General features: G+C 34.6%; 3 protein-coding genes across 9 annotated transcripts in view; all 3 read right to left on the bottom strand.

The window, feature by feature from the left end:
- Cip4 (formin-binding protein 1-like Cip4) overlaps positions 1-21,714 on the bottom strand; it is a 159,767-nt gene that overhangs the window by 69,328 nt on the left and 68,725 nt on the right. The window lies entirely within an intron of this gene.
- Positions 8,751-9,632, bottom strand: LOC135954277 (serine protease 1-like). Its single transcript, XM_065504380.1, has one exon. It carries the CDS (start codon positions 9,567-9,569, stop codon positions 8,751-8,753), a length of 819 nt encoding a protein of 272 aa, XP_065360452.1. The 5' UTR covers positions 9,570-9,632.
- LOC135954287 (serine protease 1-like) lies at positions 11,825-12,746 on the bottom strand. Its single transcript, XM_065504391.1, has one exon. It carries the CDS (start codon positions 12,705-12,707, stop codon positions 11,880-11,882), a length of 828 nt encoding a protein of 275 aa, XP_065360463.1. The 5' UTR covers positions 12,708-12,746; the 3' UTR covers positions 11,825-11,879.

The following is a 21,714-nucleotide window of genomic DNA, read 5'->3' as shown; positions in this document are numbered from 1 at the left end:
TTTTCGCAAATATTAAATAAAAAAATGAAAAAACAAAAAAAAAATTTTAAATTAAACAAAAAAAATAAAAACAATACGAAAATTTTTTTTTATTTTTTAACAGATTTTCATTAGCTAGAACAAAAAATTCGATATGTACAACCGAATCATTCGATTAGTAACAAATTCGGTTGCCACTACAAATGAGTTTTCTCTGTGTAAGAAATTTTATTTTTCTCTTTGATGTTGTGAGGCATGCCGCGGCAGGTCTCCCTACAGGCCTTCAACGGAAGACCTTCTAATTAGGCCTTTTATCAGCTCTCTAACAGAAGTGTGTTTGCATGCTCTTGGCTCTCAATGACACGTGTTATAAAATTGATACGATTTAGCAATGCAGCTGTATTCTAGTGTCTGTCAAACAAGGCCTTTAGAATGGCCTCTTTTTTGCATATTTTTCCAGCTGGGAATATTCAATTAATTTTTATTATACTCACACACAACTTGAAAAGTAACGTTCAATAAACTTTTTTTCCAACTAAAATCAACCACGATTTTTGTTTGTTCTTTTTAATTTAAATTACGAAATCACAAATTAAAGAACATGGAAAAATAACAAAACCAACAAGCAAACAAATAAATTATTTATAACATTTAATAAAAGAAGAAATAACCAAAAATAAATAAAATTTATCATAAAATCAAGACATCTAGATATGGGAACATTGTTTGCCATCAAATGAGTATAGATTACATGTTTAAATTAATTCTATACATTTGATTACTTATTAATTTTAATAAAGAAATAACTATTTTGTGAGTTATAGAACTAATAATAAATAACAAAGTAGTAAAATAGGCCCAACCTTGTTTTTCCTGCTCTAAAGACAATTCATTCATTAGTTGTCTTGTCATTTAGTTGAAATGATATTGACAAACTGTTGCTGCTGCTAAAAGAAAGTGTAAAATTGGCGGATTTCCATGTTGCTTTTCGTAAAGAGAAATAAATTATTAAATAAACTTTTGTATTTATCGTCGTGTCAAGTACCATAAGTATAAGAAAATATTAGACAGCCGTGTCCTTCATTAAGAAATGTGTTTACACATTGTTTACCTCATCAATTATCTAAAAAAAAACAGTGGTCGGCTTAAAGAGATTAGGAATTATAATAATATGAAATGCTCTTTCTTTCTCCTTGGTATTTTGACCGGTTGTTTATTGTGAATTTTTAGGAACTTCGTTTAGCAATCAATAATGTTTGTCCCCTGGTGGCTATTAGAGCCGACCACTGCTTTAGCAACAGGCTTTAGTTCGGCCTTTATTAAGTGGATATGATGACTGATAGGTTTTTCTTGCCAATTTTACATTTAGTTAGGGAAATTAATCATTTAAAGGTGTGTCTTCTGGACATTTCTTTACTTTAATACAATTTATAGCATTGGTAGGCGTTCATATTGTTGAGATTACGAAGATTTTCGTGAATTTACACGTACACAACCCGAAAGTAAACAAAACACACAGCAAGAGCGTAAAAAATACAAATAACTCATTTAGTTTCAAACAATAGAGCGTAAAAATACAAACATTTCATTCAGTTGCTTGATGTTGTTGCGGATTTTTTATTTTTAACCCATACATGCACACAAACTACAATTTCTCTTTTTGCGCTTCCCTGATTTATAGCATAATTCATGTAACGTTGAAAATTTACTTACGATTCATTTATAAAAATACCGAAATAAATATCGAGTGCTTACCTGCAAAGAGAAAATTAAATAAAAAATAATTAATTTAGTTTGAAAATGAAAACAAAACAACTAATAGGGCCCATACACAACACCATCATGATTGTGCAATCAAGTGATTGTGCCAGCTGATTGATCGTGTATGAGCTTGTGGTGTGATTGTACCAGCTGCTGGTGCTTTATCAAAAATAGTTTGATATTTTTTTGATTGAACCAGCATGATTGAATCGTGTGTTGTAAAATTAAATGATAAAATTTAAATCGTCAAGACATAAACATCAAAAAATAAATATGAATGCCAAAGAAAAAAATATTTTGGGGAGAATTTTTCGAAGTTTATAAAACAATGCCTTGCCTATGAATTGAAAAACCAATGCTACAATAAAATGGTAGAACAATTGAAAGAGGTGGGCCAAGAGCAAGAATGGTAAAAAAATCAACGTTTTTCGAATACTGCAGGAACAGATGATGTTTTGGTGTCTTCGTTGTGGTATAACGATAAACTCCATTTTTGGTAAATCAGGAATGTTCCAGAGAAGAAAAATGTACCATCTTCTTTTAGAAGTTTAGTGTGTCCTAGTTCTCCTTTGTTTTCTAGCAATTTCTTCATGCAAACACGTTTTTTTTTTGATAATTTTTCGTTTTTGTTTATCATTATTCATTACAAACATTTCCACACAATTTTTGGTAAAAAATAAATTTTGTACCAGCATGCTGGAGTAATGTGTGCTTCAAGCTTAATTGCACAATCACTTCATTGCTCAATAATGATGGTGTTGTGTATGGGCCCTATAAATAATACATAATTCTTAAAGATTGACATCCAAGCTTCCCCACCTTTGTTGCTTAAAACATAACTTAATACTTATTAATAAAATATTCTTAACTAAATGAGAATTATATTGTTAATTTTTCTACCAATAATTTAAGATCATGTAAGTATTTGCCCCTAAAATTTCACTTATATATTTAACCATAACTATGCTGTTCCTTTTACATTTTTTAAGGTCATTTCTATTGATATTTAAAACTTAAAAGAAAACAGAAATTCCCAAAAGTATGTCAAGATTTGAAGTTAAGAATCCTTTCTAAATATGTATGTATGTAGTTTCTTTTCATGCTCATTCATGCTTTGTATGTGGAGAATAATTCATGTACAAGTTTACTTTAAACCATAAATATTCAGCTTGTAAACCACTTAAGTTCACCCTCAACCCCACAACAGCCATGACAGGCCACTGTTAAAAACAAATGACAAGAAAAACCACCAGCGCAAAAACAAAAACTTATGTACGGCTTCCGTTTGAGACTCAACATTTCTTAGTGACAATTTCAGAATATCAGGTGTGTGTGTTTGAGGGAGTGTGTGGTTTAGTTTTTTATTGTCAATTGTTTAGAAAATGTTGCAAATATTTGTTTTATTTCTGTGGAAAAGTTTAAAAAAATATCCAGTGTTTTAAAAGAGTTAAATTAGTTTGAATTTGGATTTTCTTAAAAGCTCGTAGATCCTGGAGCGCTTCGTTTATCTCTACAGTGGATATAAGATCCGCCATACATTGCGAAATTTTAGTTCCTAGAATTTCACAGTGACCTTAAGTGTTTTCACTAAATTGTGAATACTTACAGTGTCTAGTCTAACAAGGTGATACTCCCCGATATATCCCGATAAGTCCTGGTACCCAAATGTATTATGTGGCTGTAGTCCTCGCCGTGAACAAGGATTTCAGGACAGCAGTTCTGCTGTCAGAATAAACCTTCACCAGTTTTAGGGACAGCATTCGTTTCGTGAAGTGCGAGATCCTTGGAGTATTTTCCATAATCCATACATTTGTGATACTTGAAATCCCTATCCATCGTACAATATCTCAAGTGTTTCCATTCTATTGTGAAGTATATCATAGAATTGTCAAATTCCAAAATGTAAACCTTCGAAGCTCTCACAAAAAATAACAAAGTGTCCAGTACTCCATGTTATATCGCTATATATCCCGGTCACCAAATGATCCTTTTGCTAAATTGTTTAGTCTTTTAATTAAAACAAGAGCTGTAGTCAAGGCTTTGTTCATCGCCCAGAACTTGTCAGAATAAACCTTCACCGGTTTTAGAGACGGCAATATATTCCTGAAGTTTGAGATCCTTGGAGTATTTTCCATAATGCACACGATCTTGATACTTGAAATACCATTGAAATTTTCATCCATTGCGAACCTTCAGTGCAATGACCTATAGAGTTTCCATTTTATTGAGACGTATATCATACAATTGGCAGGTTCAAAAATGCAAACCTTTGAAGCTCTCATAACAAATAACAATGTGTCCAGTTTGTTAAGCTCATACTCCTTGTTCTTTTGAAATATGTCCCAGTACCCAAATGATCCGGTTTAGTCATTTAGTTAAAAGAGTCAACGCTTTTTCATTCCAGAGAACGAGGATGTCAGGTCAGAAATGGCGGTTCGACTGTCATAATAAACATTCACTGGTTATTGAGGCGACAATCGATTCCTGGAATGAGAACCTTCTTTGATATCTTCTCTGCCTGAAAACCACCTTCTCAGATTCATGGTGTGTGATCCCTGAAGTATATTCCATTATTCACACGTTTGTAAAACTAGAAGTCATCTGTATCAATGTTAATCTTCTACCAAAAATACCATTGCCAAACATTCCGGGACGTATAATGAACTTTGTGCTTCACTACAGGGAAAGTAGGATCCTCTAAAGGTTCGCAATGGATGTTGGATCCTATTTTCCCTGGAATGTTTGGCAATGGTATTTTTGGTAGAAGATTAACATTGATACAGATGGCTCCTTAATTTTACAAATATTTGGATTGTGAAACTTCAGGGATCACATTTCAAGAATCTCATAATGACCTCAAGTGTTTCCTTTACACTGCGAAGTACAGCGTAGGCGTATTGTCAACTTCAACATTGCAAATTTTCGTCAAATTTTCTGTCAAGCTCATACGTCCTGATATTTCGCTGTAAGTTCCGGGACTCAAATGACCCATCTCTTTAAAAGAAAGGTAATCAAGGTTGTTTTCATATGCGTGAACGAGGATTTTAGAGCAGCAACGTCGGTTCGACTGTTAGAACAAACATTCACGAATTTTAGAGACGACATTCGATTCCTGGACTGAGATCATTGGAGTATAATGTATAGGTTTCTTAAATTAGCGTTAACCAAGGCAGTTTCCATTCCAGTGAATGAAAATTTCAGTGCAACAATGGCGGTTGAATGTCAGAATAAACCTTCACCAGTTTCTGAGACGACTTAATCGTTAGAATCTCCAGAAGCCTTCTTGATAAAGTGAGAATTCTGCTATGAGATCTCTGGAGTATATTTCATAATCCACACGTTCAAGAACCCACAATTGTGTAACTATTAACCTTCAACCAATAATGCCAGTGCGAATGAAAATTTACCAATTTTGGAGACGAAATTTCATTCATCTTTCTCTAAGATCTTCTTTCCTGGACACACGTCCAGGAAAAAAAAAATGTCACTTCACCAAGCATACCCGGACGATATCAGAATCACTACAGGGGAGATATGATTCACCATCCATTGAGAATCTTCAGTGCCTAGAATCTTACAATAATCTCAAGAGTTTCCACTCCATTGAGCAGTACAACGAAGATGTATTCCAAGTTAAATATGAAAATCATCGGAGCTCGTGTGCCCCGGGACCCCAATGGCCCTTATATTAAATTACTGCGAGAACGATTTCAGGGCAGCAATGGCCTGAAACAGTCAAACCTGTCGAAATAAATATTCAGCAGTTTTAGAGACAACATTCGATTTCCGGAGTGAAATCTTTAAACTAGCATTAGTCAAGGCTGTTTCCATTCCCGTTAACAAGAATTTCAGGTCAGCAATATCAGTTTGACTATTTCAATAAGCATTTAACCGTTTTAGAGATCCAGAATCTCACTTTCATTCATGGAGTAAGATCCATTTCCAAGATCCTATCCTCTTGGAAACGAATACATTTGCATTTAGGAAGCTTCTTCATATAGTGAGATTTTTGGAGTGAGTTTCCTAAACACACGTTTAAGGAGTTAGGAGACATCTCTCCTTCCTCCTTCGTCTCCCAGACGATATCAGGACCATATCTCTACAGGGAAGATATGATTGCAAACATTCAGTGTGTTGAATCTTACAATGACCTTAAGTGTTTCCACTATATAGAGAAGTACAAATGTAGACGTATTTCCAACTTCATTGGCCTTTGCTTAATTTCCACATCCAGTAGCAGTAAGTTTTGGAGTATATCTTGCGAATCCGTTCCCCGTTTGACAAGACGCTCAAGTGCTTGACTACAAACTGAGAGTTGCGGGTTCGATTCCCGCAAGGAATTTTTGGTGTATCTGCAGACAGAGTGAAATTAAACACATTACTAGGTAATGGAAGTTTCTGCTAGGTAATTATTGTTGAAATTATTGCTTTCATGGAATGTTTTCTTGGAATACCTTGAGAATTTATTATTTCAAACCCCTGTAATAATGACTGTGCCAATGTAAAGCAGTAGTGAGTTGTTTGTAAAGAGCAAAAGTGCACCTGTTACCTTTCAACTACACCCAAGCAAATGTTGGTCAAAATACTCTACATTTAGTGGTTGTTTTGTTAACATAGTTTCTTTTGGACAACAAAAAAAGACGGTGGTTACTACACGAATTTAATACTTAAAAAGGCCTTATATTGCGGTGGTTAGTGGTGGAAATCTATACCTGACAACCCAACAACTACATGTAACAAAAAGGAAGACGGTCAGTTGGTTTATTGAACCATATGGTTTGATAAATTTCAAAAGAAAATTTTCTGCTTCAATTAACAAAATTGCAATAAACTGATAATAGATTTTTCCAAATAACAAAACGAAATTTTGTTTCAATAAGTTGATAATTGAATTGGTTATAACAAAACGAAATTTTGTTAGTTAGCAATACTAAATTTATAGATTAAAAGATTTTGGTTTATTTTGTATTTACAGAAACTTGTACGAGAGTGGTTATGTACAGGAAACTGGTACGTGTTACAATCTAGATACAATTTTGGTTGCATAAATTTGATTTGAATAAAGAGATTAGAAACAATTTCAGCAAAAAAAAAAAAAAAAACACTTGATAGATGTTGATTAATTTCAAACACTAGTTTACAACATGGTTAACAATAAAATTTAGTTTTATGCAATAAAAAAAACTGCCAAAGAAGCGAAAAATAAGTAAACGTTTCAATTCGGAAATAAATAAAATAGCAGAGGTTTCCTAGTATTGGTATTCTTCTTTTTTTAAATCCTAAAATAACCTTGAAAGTTTCATTAAAGTACTCTTTTTCAAATACTATAAACCTTTTATAAATACACTAGTTCATCGTCCCGGCTTCGCCCGGCAGCATTTACTAATGTTTGTTCTTCAAGTTTCTCAAACCCACGCACACCTGCCTGTTCTTATTTATTTGCAAATAAAATATCAAAATTTGTACTGCATACTTTAGGGAGCTTTTTTTATTACAGTTGACTGGACTCACAAAAAAAAGAATTTCCGAGTTTTACCCGGAATTTTTTAATTTTTTTTCTTTACAAACCATCTCCTGAAAATTTCGAATCCAGCCGTTCTCACGTGATGACATTACATACATGTACCATTTAATTTTTATATATATAGATAAATCGTTAGCTTAGTGCACAAAAATGTTAAGTCCACTTTTTTATAAAATTTGAGATTTTAATACTAAACGCTAGAATAAGTAAATAGCAAGCATTTCACAATGTTTTTTCACTCTCCTAAAAAATTGGTGAAAATGGAACTTACCATGTTTCTTTACTAAGCTAACATTATAGGTACATATTTATAAATATTCCTATGTCAACATTATCTACACAATTTCTTCTATCCTCTGTCACAAATACTCATAGTATGTAACATGTAACCATGTTTATGACCTGGTTAACTAACACTCCATTCACTAACGCCCTTAGTCTGTCTGTCTTTCACCTCCTCACCTCCTCACCTCCTCTTCTCTTCTTTTCCAATTTTTCTTTTGCAACTCATTTCAGTCATCATCATTAAACATCATCATTATTATCATTAAAATGAAAATTATAAATATTTCTTACGGTAAAAATATTTGTAATGAATCCAACCAACCAACTTTGTTTGGTTTTGTCAGCAGCTTATTTTAAGCAATAAAACTAAAAACAAAGAACTTACTGACAGTTTAGTTTTCTCAGTTTTTTTTTGTTCAATTTTTTTTAGCCGAGTTTAGATTTCATCAAAGTCTACTATTTCATGGGTATTTGCTGGTTGTAATGGGGGAAAAAGGGGGAGGGAACATTAAACCGTTAATACAATATATATAGAACATATTTAAATGTATTTTTTTTGTTTATGATGACTACCTAGGGCTGTTAGTCAGAATTATTCGTTGAGTTAGTTTGCCATTCAGGCAGTAAGTTAATAGTGCAAAAGTTTTAAGTACGTCGTTGTTTTTAATAAAGTCAATATAAGGTATAATTACACTGTCTCCATAAATAAGATATAAAATTTGTTTATAATCTCAGTAGAGAAACGGGATATGGGACTAGGAAATGTTCAACGTTCAAGTTCCATAATATAAAAAAAACATCTGCTCAATTGTGATAATTGATTTAAAATAGATAATTATTTCTAATACCTTGCAATATGTATTTTGAAATGTTTTCGGCCAGCTAATTTTCTAAACCCTTAGGAAATGGTGTAACCTAGTTAAATTTAATGCTTGGAATGTATTTGTTTACTTTGATGACGATGATAATGATTAAAAAGATAATGAATTCCAGTGTGTCAAATTTAAATATAACAAATGATGCCAAAAAGTAATTAACAAGAACATTAACCTGCTAAATTTAATTGAGTAAAAATAAAACTCACACGCAAAATTCATTGATAAAAAAAAATTCAAACAATTTTAACACAAAAAAATTTAGAAAATAAACAATCTTGTTTTTGTTATTTATATTTCCTTATAATTTTCCCAATATTGAGCTTTCAGCTAGAGATACCAGTATTGGTCTCGATCCAATCCAAGTAGCTGGTAACACGGGTAAAGACAGCGGGATAACCCTTGGCACAACCAGCAGACGAGCCAAAGGAAGTCAAACCTACTTGTATCTTGCTGGATTCCAAAACTAAAGGACCGCCAGAATCACTATTGCAGGTGGAAACACCACCAGTGGTGGCAACACAAATGTTAGACGAAGTAACAGTAAAGCCGTAAGTCAATTGACAAACACTGTTACTTATGACTTCCAAACGGGCCCATTGCAAGTTGTCGGCAATCGAGGTGGCATCATCAGAGATTCTACCCCAACCCGAAGCAATAGCATAATCTTCAGCATAGGTCGCATAAGAGTTGGCAATGGCAGGCAATTTAACAGCTTGAATTCTTGAGGTGTACGAGACCGAAGGGATCTTAATCAAGGAGATGTCATTCTTAATAGTTATGCTGTTCCAGCCAGAGTGGATGATAATATTGTCCTTGGATACAGAATAGGTGACTTCGGCCGAGGTGCGTACAGTAGCACCCAAGTACACGGTAACAGATTGAATACCATCGGTACAATGGGCAGCAGTTAAAACCCATTGATTGCCAATCAAAGAACCACCGCACCAGGCCGTGGAGAGAGCATTTAGATTCATGGATAAACCAACTTGGTAGGGGAATTGTCCTACAGAGGCGGTATTACCATTGGTAATGCGTCCCTCCAGCGCTTCTACTACAGGTACTACAACACTGCGTGATTCGATTTCAGTATCGAAAGCTGAAGCCGAGGCCAAAGCCAAAGCAAAGACAATTAAGAATTTCATTTTACCGTTTGGGTTAAAGGAAAACAACTGATGGCCTTTTGTAATTGCAAGGTCTTTTATATGGTGAAGTTTTGCAGACATTCTTAAGCATTTTATAGATAAAATTTTATTTGATTTAAAACTATAGAAAAGCTTTTCAGTTTCCTATGAATTTGATAAACTTTGAATATGAGAATTACTAAACAGTATAAAACTACTCCATTATAAATTGTCAGTAGCCAATGACTAGACATAAATGTCATATCAATATCGATGAGAATTAAAGTATTGAAGTGCTAATAGCAGATGTACTCCACAAGCTACTTTAAGACTTGATTTCATTTCTATTATTAATAAGTTTCAAAACATCCTACTTCTACTAATTTGTATAAAGACCTTGATAACAACGTAGATCTTCGAAATGGAAATTCTCTTATCAGTCTTGATCTACAAATCTTTAAATTGTTGAATCATTTAAGTAAAAACTTTCTCAAATTTACCAATTCCAACGTGGATCGATGGCTTCCTCGTATGTTTTGTGATATTGTGATATTTAATAAACAAATGTTTCTATAATTTGACGAGTGTGTGTTACTTTCTTATTTAAAGAGAGTTTCTTATTTACACTGCTTTTGGAGTCCTATATCATTCTTTGAATTAAATAGATTTGAATTATATAGAAAACTCAGTTCTTTTCCTCTAAATGTTGTATCCTTAGTTGTATAATGAAGTAGACAGACTAGGGTTATGCATGGAACAACACATCGGACAATTCGTCATGACCTCAAGGCATAAATGTGCCGGAATTTCGTTAATGGAGCGTTGAATTTCCTCCTTCAATTCACGGCTAGTTGTGGACTTTCTGGCATAGTCAATTGACTTCAAATAATATCATAAAATGAAATACAATAATATCAAATCACACGATCAAGGGGGTCAAATTTGATCACAGATATCTCGATCAATATGAGAGAGATGCAGTAATTGCAGTCACTACTTGACACATTGTGGATGCATTGTTTTTTTAGATAACCACATGTGGGTTATTGAGTGGGCCTTCAAAGCGAAAATACGATTAGACCCTTAGGATGATTTAGCGAAAAATCCCTCTTCATGCTGATATTAAATAAACCTTTCAACGGATTCTCTAAGTTGTGCATGGTCATTAGTCTTCCATTCTTGTGTCAATTGAACATTGTAAACAACATGGAGATCCAGATCTTCAGTGAGTATAAGCTGTAGAGAGCTTCTTGAAATATGCAATCATTTTCCACGACGCCGAATTGATGTTCCGGAACTTTCACACACTTCTTTAATATTGACATTTGAATGTTTTGTTTTTGGACGACGAGTGTGTGAAGCAGGAACACCAATTGATCCAATCTCCCTGAATTTTTCAATTACTCTCTTCAAACTCGATGAAATTAAATCAATTTTACCATCGTATTTTGTATTTTAGAAGAACACTGCTTCCACATTTCATATTCCATATTCTCGTCCTCAAAGAATTATATTCTAAGTTCCAAATTCTTCTTCATATTGGTTACGAACTTTAACAAATCAATCATCTTTTGCCACACAGTACTATTATTTAAGATCTTTCTCTTCCAAGTTTTAAGCTCTTCCTAAATCTGGATTGTGTTTTTTTAAACTATAATAACATCTCTGTTGTGAAAACAGAGAAGATGTTGGACATTCCAAAACTATTCAATGTTTATATATGGAATAATCTCTTAAAAATTCTCTTCGGGACAATTTAATAAATCTAAAGTTGACTTCCCACTATCTCAGTTTGAATCAGAGTTGAAGGCTACAAAATCAGTTGGAAGTCATTCGCATTTTCGCTACATATGAGAATGTTATCTGCATTGAGTATTGATTTTGACACGGAAGACAAAGACCATGAATTACAGGCTTTACTCCAAGAAGATTGTTGCCAAACTCAACAAGATCTTGAAAATCATTGGGAGCTACTCAAGCAGCCATTTCAAAACATGTGTGAGCTCAAGGATTCATCCAAAAGCAAAGAAATTGGGTACTTTACGATTTGAAGGCGAGAGACCTTGAAACACGATTTTGCATGTCCGAAATGATGTTCAAACGCTATAAAAGAAAATCATTTTTGCACCGAATCTTTACTTGCGAAATAAACAGTGACAGATCAAAGATGACATATTAACTAATGTAAAGATTCAATGAATATGAACCATGGAACCAATAGTTGAAACATCATCTATCTTAAATTTCAGAAAAGATAGCAAAACACATTTTTGTTATGCTTCCATAATTGTTATTTATATTTCAATATTAAATTTTCACAATATAATTTCCTTAGTTAGAGATGCCAGTATTGGACTTGATCCAATCCAAGTAGCTGGTAACACGGGTGAAGGCAGCGGGATAACCCTTGGCACAACCAGCAGCAGCACCGAAAGAAGTCAAACCGATTTGTACCTTGCTGGATTCCAAAACCAAAGGACCGCCAGAATCACCATTGCAGGTAGACACACCATTGGGAGTGGAAACGCAAATGTTGGAGGCGGTAACAATGGAGCTACCATAAGTCTGAGCACACACAGAGTTGGTGATGACTTGCATACGGGCCCATTGCAAGTTGTTGGTAACAGAGGTGGCAGCATCCGAGATTTTGCCCCAACCAGAAGCAATAGCACTATCACCGGCATAAGTGGAGTAGGAGCTGGAAATGGCTGGTAATTTAACAGCTTGAATTCTGGCCGAATAAGCCACCGAGGGGATCTTAATCAAGGAGATATCATTTCTCAAATTGTTGCTGTTCCAGCCAGAGTGAATGATAATATTGTCCTTGGATACAGTTAAGGTGGCTTCAGCTGAGGTGCGTACAGTAGCACCCAAGTACACGGTAACGGATTGAATGCCATCGGTACAATGGGCAGCAGTCAAAACCCATTGGTTGCCAATCAAAGAACCACCACACCAGGCCGAGGAGAGAGCATTAAGTTTCAAGGATAGACCAACTTGATAGGGGAATTGACCCACCGAGGCGGTATTACCATTGGTAATGCGACCTTCTTGCTCAACTACAGGAACCACAACACTGCGGGATTCAATTTCAGCTCCACGCAAATCGAAAGCTGTAGCGGAGGCCAAAGCCAAAGCAAAGACAATTAAGAATTTCATGTTGTCGTACGGTTAAAGGAAAACAACTGATGTCTTGCAGCAATTGCAAGGGCTGTTATATAGTGCAGTTTATGGTGGTGAAACAGTTAAATTTCTTTGACAATATTAAGCCTTTTGCAGATAAGATTTTATTGCAAAAGTTGATAAATATAAAATTAAATTTATACTGGGGTATTTTTTGAAAACCTTTAAATTTTACTAAGAATTTGTAATACATAGAATAGGGGGAAAAAACAAAATATTACTGGCATATAGTCAGTAGCCAATGTCTATCTACATACATATAAATGTATGGGAATTGAAGTATTTAAACAACAAACGGGAAATGTTAGATTTTATTTAAGTTTCAATAAGTCTAAGAACTTTGCCAATACTTTTACTAAAATCTATAAATGCAATGTTTTTATAACAAAGCTCTGCATGCAGTGCCATGAAATTCTGTTATCAGTCAAGGTCTCAGATTTATATGCTAAACTTCATTAGGAATTTTTGTTACATTTCAGTAAGAAGTTTTAAACTTTCATTATTTGTAAATCTTCACACGAAGGTTTCTCATTTACCTTAGGGACATTTCGTAGAGATCTTAGAAAATGGATTTAAAGCCCAATTTTTCCAATTCCAATCTTATAAATCCCAAGATTTTGGGGTGATCTCGTTTGTCATTTTTTTTATTTTTGTGTTAGGCCAATACTGTCAAATCTGACATCATCTAGTGTTATGTTGAACTCCTGGTTCGATTCCTGATTGAGGACGAACATCGAGTTTTAAAAATTTAATGGCTTCAACCCACCTCCAAATAATTCATACAAGAAGGCCCTTGACTTCCACTCCCCCTGGTAAAGAGGATAACATCATGGCAAAGGTCAGGCAGCCACCACCCCCCGTGAAAAAGCTAGGAATTAAAGATTAGCAAGGTTCTCCACCACTACTCCAAATACAAAGAGGTCGTTGTTTCTAGGCAAACGTCCCCATTATCCTAGGACCTGCTACAGCAGACCAATCATCTACTTAGCTGAAACAACAACCGATTAACGAAACTGATACAAGGCAAAATAAGAATAGTCTGGATCTTATGGCAAAATGGAGACACACGATACTCCAAGAACTAGGACAGAGAAAGACGCTGAAACAACTGCAACAAATCGTGTAAGATGTAAATGCTTTGTGGAAGCCATATGCTCCCAAGAGGGGTAATGGAGAAAGAAATAAAGTTGATGGCTTTGTCATTTGGTTTTCCGAAAATCCTCATATGATTGTCGGAACACAAATGCATCCAAAACTTTTCACTAATTGGTGCAAAGAAGCCTCATTGTGCCATACTTTTCGAAAATGAGGTTGTTTAAGACGTATACAATCAATATGGTGCCATTTCGGTGATTAGACTTTACCCCCCAGATCGTAGGATCTAACGCCATTGGATATCTTGTTATGAGGATATTTGAAGTCAACCACACCTTCATTGAAGCAGGAAATTCAACACATTCAAGCTTATGATGAATGTGTTCCATTTGTTTCAACGTGCTAGATATGGTTTGTGCGGTTTAGAAGTGGTGATTTTGACATGAAAGTCAAAGATCGCCCAAGCCAGACAAAAATGTTTGAAGGACAAGAATTGGAGTCATAACTCCAGGAAGATTGTTGTCAAACTCAACAAGAGCTTGAAAAATTATTGGAAGCTGCTCAAGCAGCAATTTCAAAACGTTTGCTAGCAGCAGGAATCAACCAAAAGCAGGCAAATTACGTACCATAAGAATTGAAGTTGAGAGACTTCGAAAGATGATTTTTCATGCCCGAAATGATGCTTGAACGCGATCTCCGAAGCGCAAGAGATCATATGTGAAGCCCGGCCAACCAGCCGACTTGACACCAAAGACAAATTTCCATGGCGCTAAGGTAATGCTCTGTATTTGGTGGGACCAAAAGGGTCCTATCTATTATGAGCTGCTGAAATCTGACCAGACCATCACAGGGAACCTGTACCGAACGCAACTGATTCGTTTGAAGCGAGAATTGGCGGAAAAACGCCCAGAATATGCGGCCTGACATGAAACTGTAATATTCCTTCATGACAACATGTTAAAGACCCGTTAAAAACTAATTAGAATGAAGTGGTTGGCAAGTTTTGCCTCACCCGTCTTATAGTCCAGACCTTGCCCCAGGAGACTACTATTTGTTTCGATCGAAGCAGAACCCTCTCTCTGGGATACGTTTCACTTTGGAACAGAGTATCCGATATTGGCTTGATTCATTATTGGCCTCAAATCCATATGTTGTTAGCTAGATGGGAAAAGGTCTTAGCTATTAATGGCCAATACTTTGAATAAATTTATATTGTACAAATTTTTCAAAATAAAAGCTAAAAATTAGAAAAAATCCCGCATTTTTAAGCCATACACCCAATATAAGAACAATTCAAACTGCCTTTATAAAATCAAGTTTTTTATTAAGGAGTGAGATCGAAAAATTCTTAACATACATATATGTTTATAAAAAAGAAACCACTAAACTTACAGCTTTAATTTTTTTTTTATTTGATTGAAATTATTATTACAATTTACAAAAAAAATTATTTTTATAGTTTTAATCACTAGTGATGAAATTTTGAACCTTTTTCGGAAACCCTTCCATTAACGTTTTTATAGTGCTTTCTGTCACTTTGCTCGAACATGTAGTCCATCTCCGTTTAAAATCTACCACACTTTTGGACACCTTTTTTGTACTCTTCAATTCTCTTTTAACAAGAGCCCAATATCTCTCCACTGGCCTTAGCTCCGGGCAGTTTGGAGGATTTGCCTCTCTTGGTACAAATACCACATTATTGTTCTTGTACCACTCAAGGGCTTGTTTGCCATAGTGACAGGATGCCAAGTCAGGCCAAAAATAAGTGGACACATTATGAAGTCTTATGAATGGAAGCAGCCTTTTTTGTAAACATTCCTTGATGTAAATTTCGGTATTTATAGAGCCCGTTGTAACAAATGAGTGGCTTCTTTTGCCGCAACTGCATATTGCTTGCCATACCAAGAACTTTCTGGGAAATTTTGTCTGCTTTTGGGTCCTAAACTTTTCTTCAACATTCCCTCGAGCATCAGCAACATAAAATTTTTGACCTGGAAGTTGCGAAAAATCTGCCAGAACATACGTTTCGTCATCCATTATGCAGCAAGAATATTTTTTTATAAAACTTGACTTCAATTTCCGTGCTCTGTTTTTGGCCTCTAAATTTTTAGTAGCGTTCCTGTCAGGAACTTTTTGAGCCTTGTATGTTTTTAAACCTGCATTAGCTTTAACTTTTCGTACCAAATAGTCCGAGCACTGAGCTAACCGGGCTGCTTTCCTACCGGATGTGTTGGGAGCTCTTTTGAAAATGCGTTCTATTTTTTTGGCTTTAGAAACATCATGTGGACCATTCCTTCTACCTGAACCAGGTTTTCTATCAACTGACAAGTTCTCCCGGTACTGTTTAATAACATTGGAAACAGTTTGACGGCAGACCTTTGTATGCTTGGCCAACTTTTTGTAAGACCAAGTTGGGTTTTGTTGAAAATATTTAATAATTTCAGTACGCACTTTTTTCTGGTCACTCATTTTAATCAGATTAACAAAAAAATTAATATAATTGACATTACACATAATAACTGACATGTTTTTCAAAGGTAACTTGATCAAAAAAAAATTCAAATAATACTTGGGTTAAAAAATGTAATGAAAAACGTGTGTTAAGAATTTTTCGATCTCACTCCTTAGTCACTCCGTTGTTTTTTTTTCTATTCGCCAACAATTTCCTATTGGGTATTTTGATAAGCTACCAAAAATAGTAAACTCGATAAGGAAGTCTTATCAATAGAGGCTATTTACCATTATTATTGTTATTTTTTGTTGTTAGAAATTGACTATAAATCAAAAAAGGTTATAAAAACATAAACAATTTATTTACTACCTTTTATATGTTACTAAAGAGTGAGACAGGAAAAAACCCACTCGACTCATTCAAAAATACTCAAATTTTGTTTAGCAAATTATTTTTAGTCAGTGGTAAAGCTAATTCCTGTTCATATCGTACGAAAAGTTCGGAAATATGCAAAACTTAAGGAATTACAGGTCGAATTTAGATTAAATTTTAATAAAACTGTAAAGTACATTCTTGCGGTGTTTGCAAATTTCCCGAGTTCCGAGAATTTAGTATATATAACTTCTTCTGAAGATTCTTCCCATAAGCTTCAACCAGGTTATACTAACTTAAAGCAATTTTTATGGTCAACTTGAGAAAATCTATAAAAAATGTAGCTAGATTTTTTATTTTATTAAAAAGTTTTCTTTTTAAAAAACTTGGCCATAATTGTTATTATGTATTTGCAAAAATCCTCCTATAAATTTAAAAAGACCCTCCCAAATCCCTAGTACATATTCAAAATAAAACGGAAATCAATCCAGTTCTTAATCAGCATGATACATCCGATGATGAGGATGACGTTTGCCTAAAGTATATGGATGTGGCACAACACACTTTATTTACAACATAAATATGACTTCAACACCACCAACAACAACAACAAAAACTCAATTGCATTATTATATTATACATACTTATGTACGTATAGTTGTAATCAAATGAGTGCACTTTTCATTTCATTTTGTTCTTTATTTTCTTTTTATGCTTTTATTTCTTTTGTAATTCGTATTTGTTGTTTTCTTTTTCTTCTTCTTTTTTTAAACACAGTGGAATTTAATATCAGTTGACAGTTATGAGTTGTTCGATATGAACAACAACAAGAACCAAAAAACAAACCAAGCAATACGACAAACAACGATGATAAAAAAACGACGCGGGCCAGTTAATAAGAACAATAACAACAACATCATAAACTACATTCATACATATGTATATTTATTTATTACTACTGGCACAAGTACCATCACTGTCATAATCAAAGGGGGTTTTTTACTCTGTATATGCAGCTCTCTTAAGTCTGACAGCGAGGGACATTAATAAAAAAGACTTTTGACAAAGTTACCCCGAAAGTCAAAACAAATAATAATAAAAAACTGTTGTAGTTTTTTTTGCTTGTTTTTGCATGATTTAAAGTGTGTGGTTTTAGAAAATGTACAATTTTCAAAATTTGCTAGTGCAAATAACATTTATAAACAAAATTGTCTACAGAAAAAACTGTTATAAAGGAAATTTTCTAAAGAAAACACTGTTATAGTCACAATTTTATATAGAAAATAGAGAAAATAATTTTAAGTCTATATCAATGGCCTAAATTTGTCTTTTTATAAAAAACTAGCTAAAACCCGGTGTGCTTCGCTACCCGTATAGTAATGATTTACAATATATTTAGTCTATCTAAAATTTGTTTCTAGATTGTTCATTAATTTCCTTACTGTATGTCGAGTGTTATTACAAATATGCACAAAATCACACAAACAAACAAACACACATTGACTTTTATATATATACTAGTTGACCGCCCCGGCTTCGCCCGGTAGCATTTACTAATGTTAGTTCGTCAAGTTTCTCCAACCCTGCCTGTTCTTATTTATTTGCAAATAAAATATCTAAATTTGTACTGCATACTTTAGAGTTTTTTTATTACAGTTGACTGGACTCAAAAAAGCCGGTTTTAGTCGTAATTTTTTAATTTTTTTTCTTTACAAAATCAGCCAAATCGCTTCAGCCGTTCTCACGTGATGACATTACATACATGGACCATTTCATTTTTATATATATAGACAAGGGTTTCAAATGTATACATACAAATTTTATCATTTACTTAATATTTTTGGTAGTCCGCTCATTTCTGTACTAAATATTAATATTGATAGCTGCTATAGCTTTCGCTGTATATAATTTTTCATCACATCTATGGAAGGCGCCACGCCCACTATTGCTATTTTGGCCTAAATAAGTAGTTCATAAAAAATTTGAACGCTTTACATACTACAATTATATAGATGGATATGAATTTTAATATTTAGATTGTTTGGGAGGTGCCACGCCCACTATTTTAGTCCGCCCATTCTTATCCTAAATATTAATATTGATGGTAGAATAACAAATGTATGGATTCTATGTATATCATATTGTATCCCATATATTAGATTTTTTTAAAATAATCATCATATGGGAAGTGTCACGCCCCCAGTGGCTACTACTCCCATTTTGCCTCAAATATTTATACAAACGGTGGAATTGCTCAAGCTAAATTTGAGGACTATAGGTATTATAGTTCCCTATATATTTGATTTTTAAAATTAACTTTGTATGGGAGGTACCACGCCCACTTAAAATTTCAAAACAAAAAGTAGCCTATAGCTCCTTCCAGATATACAGTAATATACTGTAAAAATTTCAAGCAAATCGGTTCAGCCGTTTAGCAGTCTATAGATCCCAAACTAATATTAATAAACATACATACAGACACACATTCACTTTTATAAATAGATAATGAAAATAGTTTGAAAGTTTCGTATAAATTTGTATATCCCTGATTTAACCCCATAAATACTGAAGATATTTCAGTTTGAAAATTACATTAAAATCTCAGAAAATATTTCTCTTAAATTGTGGAAAAAAATCCCCTTAATTGTTGAGAATCCACATTTCCGATGAGCTTTTCAATAACCCAATTAGTCGCATTTTGCCAGTTAGCGATTTTTGAAAAAAACTCGCTAGATTGTCACGTCTCACTTGAATGTCGTAAGGCAAAGTGGTCGACGACAGAGCGAAAATATACAATTTCTTCACTGAACGTTAACCTGTAGTTATCACCAACGAAGTTAACTCTCATCACCACCTGGACGAAGGAGGTAAAACTCAACTTAATCATCATGGTCGTTGGCGTACAAATTCCCACAGTGAAGTACCCAAAAATCGTGGATGTCAAAACGCAAAAACTGCGAAATAGGAACAAGGTCCTCAAGGCATTAGCCGGCAGCATTTGGGATATGGACAATGAAACCTTGCTAGCTACCAACAAGACGAAGATGGCTCAGCGGTCAACAATGCTGCTGTAGTGTGGTCGCCAGCGTTGAGTGATACTCAGTGGAGAAATATTTAAAGCTGTCAAAATGCAGCCTTAAGGACCGGCACTGGCTGCCTTCAAATTACCTCCGAACACCTCCTTCATGAGAAAACACAGATTCTAACGGTCAAGGGACACAACGTCATGTTGACGCAACAGTTCCTTCTGGAATGTCACCGGAGGAGTCATCCAAACTTCATGATCACATAGTTGGAGTCTCCCCCGAGACATGTCAGACAGGACCTAGGTAAATACAAGGAGAGCATACAGATGTATGTACAGGATCCATTTGATCGCAGCTCGTATATGACAGCTTTGAACGATATTCATAGAGACGCCATCAATTCCGCGTTGGCAGGATATCGTATGAATGTCATACCTCCAAGGTCGCCCACTACCGATAGTAGACGCCGAAGAGATTCTGCCGCGTAAATCTAGAGTTGTTCTGGCACAACTAAGATCAGAATGGATCAACAGCCTTAATGTCTTTTGGTCGTCAGGGTCTTCATGGCACCCTCCACATATTCACCTGGACTGGTTAACAATAAGTTTGGGAGAAAATCAAATCAGAAGGAAATTTACTTTCCCATTTCAATGTATTTTACAAGATTACCCCACTTTTAACAAAGTATCTCATACGAAAACAATATTCATAGGTTTTACCGCTTTTTGAGGAGATGCACTACGCGATTTGATAATAAATAGTGGGCTTGACATGCCTCATTTTCGAAAGAGTATGGTATGGGTCATATCTATTATGAGCTGCTGAAATCTGACCAGACCATCACCGAGAACCTGTACCGAACGCAACTGATTCGTTTGAAAAGAGCATTGGTGGAAAAATGCCCAGAATATGTGGCCAGACGTGAAACCGTAATATTCCATCATGACAATGCTAGGTCACATGTTGCAATACCAGTTAAAAACTATTTAGTAAGAAGTGGTTGGGAAGTTTTGCCTCAACCGCCTGATATTCCAGACTTTGTCCCAGGAGACTACTATTTGTTTCGATCGAAGCAGAACCCTCTCTCTGGGATACGCTTCACTTCAGAACAGGGTATCCGAAATGGGCTTGATTCGTTCTTGGCCTCAAATCCTTATGTTGCCAGATAGATGGGAAAAGATCTTAGCTAACAATGGCCAATACTCTGAATAAATTTATATTGTACAAATATTTCAAAATAGAAGCTAAAAATTAAAAAAAATCACACATTTTTATACCCTACACCACCATAGTGGGGAGGGTATAATGCATTTGTGACGTCAAAATATTAGTCCAACACCCACCTTAAAGTATACCGATCGACTTAGAATCACTTTCTGAGTCGATTAAACGATGTCCGTCCGTCCGTCTGGTCGGCTGGCTGGCTGGCTGTCCATGTAAACCTTGTGGGCAGAGTACAGGTCGCAATTTTGAAGATATTTCGATGAAATTTGGTACATATTATTTTTTCGGCCCTAGGACGAAGCCTATTGAAACTGGCTGAAATCGGTCCATTATTTCACCTAGCCCCCATACAAATGTCCTCCCGAAATTGGACTTTATCGGTCATAAATGTTTAATTTATATATGTATCTCCACAAATTCCGCTCCAAATAAGTTTTATATATACAAAATTCATGTCACCAAATTTTTTTACGATCGGTCCATAATTAGTTATAGCTCCCATATAGACCCGCTTCCGAAAATCACTTTAATGTGCATAAATCGCTTAAAAATGTTGGTATATACACACAATTCAACATAAATAACTTTCATATAGACATAAATCACACGACCTAATTTTATGGTGATCGGTCCATAATTGGTCATAGCTCCCATATAAGGCCCACTTCCGAAAATCACTCAAAAATATAAATTATTGAAATTTTAAAAGAAAAATATTTTTTCTCTTTTACTTAGGGTATTAGGGCTTGACCGACCATACTTTCTTACTTGTTAATTATACAATCAATATTTTTTGAAATTTAAAGTTGATTCC

This window comes from Calliphora vicina, chromosome 3, assembly GCF_958450345.1.
Source record: "Calliphora vicina chromosome 3, idCalVici1.1, whole genome shotgun sequence".
Taxonomy (NCBI): domain Eukaryota; kingdom Metazoa; phylum Arthropoda; class Insecta; order Diptera; family Calliphoridae; genus Calliphora; species Calliphora vicina.
Note: the sequence above shows the minus strand (reverse complement) of the source record. Positions and strands in the feature narration are given on the sequence as shown.

What these genes read in the sequence shown, in the direction of transcription:
- LOC135954287 (XM_065504391.1), bottom strand. Translation starts at nt 12,707, where the DNA reads ATGAAATTCTTAATTGTCTTTGCTTTGGCTTTGGCCTCCGCTACAGCT.
- LOC135954277 (XM_065504380.1), bottom strand. Translation starts at nt 9,569, where the DNA reads ATGAAATTCTTAATTGTCTTTGCTTTGGCTTTGGCCTCGGCTTCAGCT.